Source organism: Pteropus medius, unplaced genomic scaffold (genome assembly GCF_902729225.1).
Source record: "Pteropus medius unplaced genomic scaffold, Ma_sr-lr_union100, whole genome shotgun sequence".
Classification (NCBI taxonomy): Eukaryota; Metazoa; Chordata; class Mammalia; order Chiroptera; family Pteropodidae; genus Pteropus; species Pteropus medius.
Window position 1 is genome coordinate 4322198 of NW_024349796.1, and position 7464 is coordinate 4329661.

Genomic DNA, 7464 nt, shown 5'->3' on the forward strand with positions numbered 1-7464 from the left:
TGTGTGTGCGTGTGCGCGTGTGTGCGTTTCACAGGTGGAGGCCGGAGGTGGTTCTCAGGGGAGGCAGGGCCAGCCTGCGCTGCTGGAGGCGAGGCCCGAAGGCCACTTTAAGGGAAACTGACACCGAGGTGCGTGGCGGGGGGCGGGGTGGAGCGTTTCGAATCCCCGGGCGCCTGCCGCAGCCGCTTGCATCAGAAGAAAATATTTTTTGAAAATGGAAATTCAAAAAGATTAACTTCGGGCTTCCCCCCGCCCCCCGCTTAGGTTCTCAGAGGCGGAGGCTCATCCCCGCGCTGTCCCTCGACACGCCGTCCCCGGCGAGGAAGCCCGCCAGCAGCGCCGGCGCGCGCTGGGTGGACGGCCCCTTGCGCAGCACCCAGAGGGGCCTCGGGGAGCCTTTTGAGATTAAAGTCTACGAGATCGATGACGTGGAGCGGCTGCAGCGGCGCCGAGGGGGCAGCGGCAAGGTGAGCCACCTCCTCTCACACAGTGGCGGTGACAGCCCCCATGAGTCCCGTCCTCCCCACGGGTCCCGTCCCCTCCCGCCGCGGGTCCCGGTTCCCCGGCGGGTCCCTGGGGCGGGGAGCCCAGGCCAGGCAGTCCCCGGCAGGCTCCTGGTGTGGGTGGGGGCAGTGGCTGTGTCCCAGAGCAGGGACTTTTGCCAGGACCCTGGAGGCTCCCGCGTTTTCTACCGAACCCGTCTTCTGGGCTCAGAGGCCGGTGGGAGGTGGGGGGGACTCTTCTAGCTCCGTCCTGGAACGCCAGGTGTCTTCCCATTTAAGAAGCACCTGTGATAGTCTCACCCGTGGCTGGGTTGCCCGCCCAGCTGACTCTGTCAGGACTGAAATTGGGCTGGCAGCGCCCAGGCCCCTCCCAGATTTCCCAGCCACCAGCTCCAGTCCCACTGACGATGCGCATAAGCAGTGCGCTCCAGGAGTGGTCGCCTCAGCTGGACTGGAGTTGAAGGTTCTTTTCACCTTCTCTCCACCATCGACACGTCCTTCTCGTCTGCCTGCCAGGAGGTCATGTGCTTCAACGCGAAACTGAAAATTCTGGAGCACCGCCAGCAGAGGATCGCCGAGGTCCGGGCCAAGTACGAGTGGCTGATGAAGGAGCTGGAGACAACCAAACAGTACCTGATGCTGGACCCCAACAAATGGCTCAGCGAATGTAAGGCCCGTGGTTCATGTCCATCGCTGCAACCGCCGGGTTCACCGGCTACACAGTCTGGTGCACAAGCCAGGGGGAGACGGACACAGATGGACAGCATCTGTGTCCGATTCCGGGGGCCTCTGATGCCCATCGGACGGAGACGGGCACCCTGAGCGTGCAGTCCCACTCTCTGGGGGATAGACGGGACTGGTGGGGGCAGCAAAGGGGTGGTGAGTATTGCTCTCGCGAGATTATTTCTTACGTGTCTCAGTCCAGAGCACCTGCAAATGAGATTTTTCCCCCTGCATGTGGCAGAAGATCACCCAGACGTGAAGGCTGTATTACAAATCTGCTCTGAGGCCACAAAATCACATTGCATATCTAGCCTGAAATAGACAAGAATTTATAGAGCTCTTAATAGGGTAGAAGGTGCAATCTTAGGAAAGCCTCATGGAGGATTCAGAAAGCAAGAAAGACATTTTTGAGTGAAAAAATAACATCCGTAGTGTTATTTCCATTTAATAGAAAGCCCAGGATGACAGTAACCATCTAACAACAATTCAGGACAATTTTGCTGTCTCCGAAAGACGAATTCAATTGTCTCTTATTTATTTGTTCCTACGCATTCCATTTACCACAATATAAAGCTCAAATCTGGTCCCAGCTATTACACTGATATGGGACCCGATGCGGGAAGCCCTCGCATGTGGAATACAGTGCATGGCTGCCATTAAATTCCCTGTCCTCCCTTTCCTGTCCAGCACTGGCCGGCTCGCTCTCCCGCCCCTCGGGCCCCCTGCACCTCCCTCTCCACGACTGTCCCCCACGACTGTCCCCTGCCTTCTCGCCAGTGTTCCCTGGCTGGGGGTGGGGAGCACGGCAGGTGAGGCCTGGGGGCTCAGGTTTAGGAGACATCAGGTAAAATGCCACTGGGTGAGGGAGAAAGCGACAGGCTTGGTCGGCTCCCTGGCCGGGCCCTGCCTCCTGTAGAAGTCTGTCTTCCCGTGGCTCCTTTTGCATAAGGATGGGGTGACAACACCCCCCTGAGTGCCTCGCTGGGTTCTTAGGAGAATCAAATGAGACAGCACAGCAGGACAGCTCGGTGACCATCTTTGACGCAGCCTGTCATGTCGCGTTGTACCGCTAGTGGCCGGGACCGGTCATGCAGACCCGTTTGGATGCCAGCTTTCCCACAGACTAGCTGTGGGACCGCAGTGAGAAGCCGAGCCTCTCAGAGCCCTGGCTGTGCTGCCCCCCCGGGGAGTCAAATGCGTGTCTCCCGCCTCGGTCTCCAGCCCACCCCACCCCTCACTCCCGGCTGTGGTCCACGCCTGTTGTCCCCACGCTGGGCCCCCAGCCCTGGAGCCGGGGCCAGGCAGCCCCACCCCTCTTCCCAGTCAGCCCCGGACAGAATAGGGGGCCTGGGGCCGGAGGGGGTGGCCCTGGGCGGCTGCTGTTCAGAATCCAAGGAAACTCACTTTTCGCTCTGTGCGGGCATGGCTGCTAGAGAGAGCGGCCGGGTCATAAATCTCGGCGTGTCTTCCGAGTGCGAGGAACCGGAATCATTAACATAGGTTTTATCATCATCGTATTTCCCGAATGCCCAGTGAGTCTGTGACACTGGACAGGGCCGCGTCGCGCGGCCTGCTCAGAGAGGCAGCTCCATCGCTAGTGCGGGGCTGACCGGAGGCGAACACGCGCGATGTAGTAAGCAGAGGTGTAGACGCCGTCCAGGTGAGACCCCCTCAAAGGAAGGGGTTCGCCCCGGCTCTCCACTGTACAGTAAATAAAGCAGTGCTGCCCCAGACCTCCCACAGCGGGGCGGGTGCGGGCGCGGCCGGCTCGGTCCCTGAGGCCACACGGTCAGGGGGTCTCCTTCCCCGCGTGCTCACGTCCCCATCCGCTTCTGCCTCTTTGCAGTCGACCTGGAGCAGGTGTGGGAGCTGGATTCCCTGGAGTACCTGGAGGCGCTCGAGTGCGTGACAGAGCGCCTGGAGAGCCGGGTCAACTTCTGCAAGGCCCACCTCATGATGATCACCTGCTTCGACATCACCTCCAGGCGCCGGTGAAGACGGCCGGCCCGCCAGGCCCCTCGCCCTCCCGGCCCCCGGTGCCGGCGGCACTCAGAGATCGCAGAAAGCGGATGAAGGTTGGTGGCAAGTCTGGAGTGACGTTGAGCGGAAGGAGGTTTTTCTTTTGTTTTCTGTAGGAAAGGTGCAAACCCCGAACACGCACGGGAGGAGGAAATGATGGAAGACCCACGGGATGGAGACGCCCCACGAGACTGGATAAGCACTTTGAGGAACTTTCGAGAACTTGTGTGTACATAGGAACTGCTGGCAGAAGGGGCCCTCGCTCTCCTCCTGGTTTCGCGAGAAAGGGCGAGGGTGACGTGGATTGCCGTTGGAAGCCAAGACGAAACAACGAAAATTACCCAGAATGACTGATTAAGTGCCTTGCAAATCTTTGTTATTATCCAAACATTTATGTTCATACTTTCTCGTGTACAGATGGTGCTAGTCAAGATGCAAACAACAAAACAAACACAAACGAAAATCAGACACATTTTTGAAATGTATTTCCGGCTCGTTTTCTCTTGGTGTTTTATCCTATTTCTGACTCTCTGTTTGGAAGGAAGTGGTGTTTGTAGAGCTATTTCCTAATCAGTATTGCATATGAATAAATGTTAGCTGTCTTGTATGGTTCTTCTGGTAAGGCCACTCAAACAGAACATGGAGACTTGGCGGACACAAGCCAGCGTGTTTCCGGGGAAGGCTGGAGCAGCAGGTGGCGCTCGATGTCACCTCTCGCGAGTGGCACCGCGCAGCATCAGAAGGTCGATCCTGGAGCAGGTGCACGTGAGCTCGAGAGCCCAGGAAAGGAGAGAGGGGCTGCCTCCTTGCGGGGAAAGGCGCCTGTCTGACCTGGGCCCCACGTGCCCTTCGCGTGGGGCGCTTGTTTCATGCACAGTGTCCCCTCCGAGTCCCGACTCTCGTACTGGTTGGTTCCTTTCCCCACCAATCCAGGGCTTTCGCGGCCGTGAAGCATTTTTCATGTTCATTTTTATTCCAAAGACTCTGGATTGAAAGCTTGAACCAGTTCACTAGAGCCATAATGTTTGTTCTCTGGCTTCGTGACTTTGTTAGAGCAGGGGACCCTTCCTCGGGCTCAGAGACGCCACCACGTTGGTTCAGGATGAGGGGGGAGGTTGGGGCTGTACATGTGTTCTGTTGGCTGGCGTGCTACTGAGATGTGACGAGTTCCGCTTCTCCTGCGTCCCAAAGCCTCCATCCCAGGAAAGGGCCGGGCTCGTCTGCCAACCTCGGCCCCTGAGGCTCCCGGCCACACACCACACAGCTCTGCGGGGGCGGGCGCAGCTCCATGCACGCGGTGTACAGGGCCTGGCCGCCAGGGACTCTGAACCTCATTCTCAAACTGAGGTGTTCATGCCCGCCACGCTTCCCTGAGGGATGATTACACCCGGTTTAGAGATGGACGCCTGAGGCAGAGAGGTGGAGGGATTGGCCCGTACCAGCTGTGGAGCCACAGGGGTGTCCTCTGGCTTCCGGGGCGGGGTCTCTCCCAGGCCCCCGAAGCCCACCTGGTGACGGAGGTGCTCGGGGTTTTACACAGTCCCGTTCGTGTGTCTCACGAGCCTCGTTCCAGGCGCGGCGGTCCCTGCCGACCAGCTCCTCAGCCCCAGGACTTGCCAAGGAAGACGAACCTTTGCGATTCCTTGTTGATGCACCTCTGGACACAGGTGGCCCAGCCGAACTCAGTCAATAAGAACCGAAGTGCCGTGAGTGTCACGGTACCTGACCCTTTCCTGGTCAGACCAGGCACAGAGGGAAGGCGGCCCCAGAGGCGGGAGGCTCCGTGGATGACAAGCCCAGCTTTGCCTCTGGAAGAGCCAGCTCCTGTGCAGAGGACATGCTCACATCCAGCAGCTGAACAGGCTGAACATGGCGACAGGTGACTCCAGAATGGACTGCTTCCCGCTCTACGTTTCACAAGTGTGACTGTCTCTTTGGGGAGCAGGGCCTCCCCACTTCTTCAACCTGAACCCCATACTGCAGGACCGGCCAAGGCTCTCGTACACCCCTGGCTCATTGAACAGACTTGTTCAACAGCAAAATTTTGAGGTCCCAGTCTTTTGAGTTCGAGTTCTTCATTCGGCATCCCATTTGGTCGTTGGTCTGAAATATACATCTATTACTGCTTTAATTTGGGGGTGGTCAAAGGTGAGTCTGCTAGTCTTTGTGGGAAAGAATTCACTTGATGAGCAATGAGTATACTCAGCTTTGGCCTCTGGCACGTCTTCCCTAGCCCTGAGGTCACCCCGCTGGGCTGACTTCCTTAGCAGGCCAGGGCGGGGCCCTGGTGCCTTTTCTGGAGCGACATTAAGCGGAAACCTCTACAGAGATTTAAAATCCGTCAGTAGAATCTTTCCTAGGGCAGCAGCCTCACCTCCTCTCCTGCCTAAACCGGCTTTTTCCCATTGGTAGCAATTTGATGAGATAACAAAAGGGTCGCATGGAGCCTGGCGGCATTTTACCGAGTCGGCTCGGTGCCCCCACGGCGCCCGGGCGAGCGTCGTGCGGGATGCCAGCTCGGCGTGGAGGTCGTCCACTGTGGCACGCACTTCTCCGTTTTTAAACCTAAGTAAACGGCAAACATCTTAACGTACCAGTTACTGATTAACTGTGTGGAAAAAGCATGAATTTTGTTCCATCATGTGCTCGTCCCTGGTTCTACTTGTGCCTTAACCACACAGAAGTCGCAGCCGACTCTTCTGAAACCTTCTCTGCAGCTGAAGACTTCGGCCTCCCGCAGTGACCAGAGGGAGGCGGGCCCGGGTCTGCTTTCGGTTTTGGCGACAGAAGGCAAAGGGAATGTGACAGAACCCGTTTTCATTTCATAATCTGCAAATGAAAGGATGAGGAAAATGTTAATTTGAAATTACCATTCAGACACGGAAGCCTGGATTGTCCGAAATCTGCCGTTTCACAGGAGGCAGAAGCATCAGCAGCAGAACGAAATTCAGATCCCAAAACAGGAGTCGGTGACATCGTTCGTTCCCCGGGAGCAAATCCGTCTTGACAGCGTTTCATGCCGCGGGGGGCGCGGTTAGCTTCCTCCTGGGGCTTCAGTCCCCGCTGAGAGCTGCACCCTTTGACCTCGCCCTTGAACTCCCTCTGCGTGTGTCACGGGGGTGCCGACGCTGAGTTTCCTCTCCCCCAGATTGGAAATCGGAACCCCGACTGTCGTTTCACCTCTAATCACTATTCTGAACATGGGGAACTCGAGATGTCAGTGCGGGGCTCGGTCTGTGCTGGCACAGCTGGGGGTCACAGAAGGGACCCCAAGCTGGGTGGAGGCGGGTAGAAGCTGGGATTACAAAGCCATGCAGCCCAGAGTGGGGGACACGGCAGGCAGGAGTCCGGCCCGGTTTGCCATCAGTTAGCCTCAACCTTGAAGTCTGTGCTCACGGAAGGTGGCAGTGGCTTCATTGTAACCACAAGGAACCATCCGGACAGCAGTTCGAAACGTGTGACACCCACACACAGGCCTTCTGCTGGTTCTCAGATTTCCCTCGTGTTGAGCAAGAAGCCCTTCTTCGGGCTTCGATTCGAATGCTCAGTGTGAGTTCTGGTTCATCCGTAGCTCTTACAGATGCCCAGCCCTGAGCTAGGAGGCGAGGCCTGCACGAGCCCACAGAACTCACGCTGCCCGGGCCGTCGGCCGCCCGGCTCCGCAGCCCAAGGCTTCCGAAGTAGTGATGCGGCAAATGTTTTTAAATTCCTTATTCTAAAAAGGGTTTTAGGCCATAAGAGAAATTACTAAAGATGAGTTAATTTCAAAATTGAGTCCAGAACGATTCACAAATTTACTTGTTCTTTCGTGCTGGAGCAGGGCCCACTCCGAGCATATACTGAAGTATTTTCTCACTTAGAAAGGCAATGTGTTTAAACCCTGAAACCAGGCCAGTAAGAAACAGATTAAAAGTACAGTTGGTGACCAGTGAACGCTGAATGAACCGGCTGTTCCCACTGTCCCTGGAGCCTGCCTGCAGGGTGGCCCACGACGGGGACACTTCCATCCCACCGCCCGTGTCCTTTGGATTATGATATTGGTTTCCTCCTTCTCCAGCAAATATCTGTCAACATCCGTGGGTAAAAACTCAAATTGTGTCACTTAGCGACCTTCCTGACAAAATATTTTTTTCCTATTATAAACTGCTTATCGTTTCCAGATAAAAGCATAGTTCCGATCCAGGAGAAGCTCTTATAACTCCAGCTCGTCTCAAAAAAA

The 7464-nt window shown here is 56.7% G+C and overlaps 1 protein-coding gene across 1 annotated transcript in view; it reads left to right on the forward strand.

Annotated features, from left to right (window-relative positions):
* The window catches only part of KIF26B (kinesin family member 26B), a 385762-nt gene extending 378298 nt beyond the window's left edge, over positions 1-7464 (forward strand). Inside the window, 3 exon segments of the mRNA XM_039883253.1 lie at positions 265-467; positions 1020-1170; positions 3073-7464. Of these exon segments, the coding sequence (XP_039739187.1) occupies positions 265-467; positions 1020-1170; positions 3073-3221 (503 nt within the window). The 3' untranslated portion in view covers positions 3222-7464.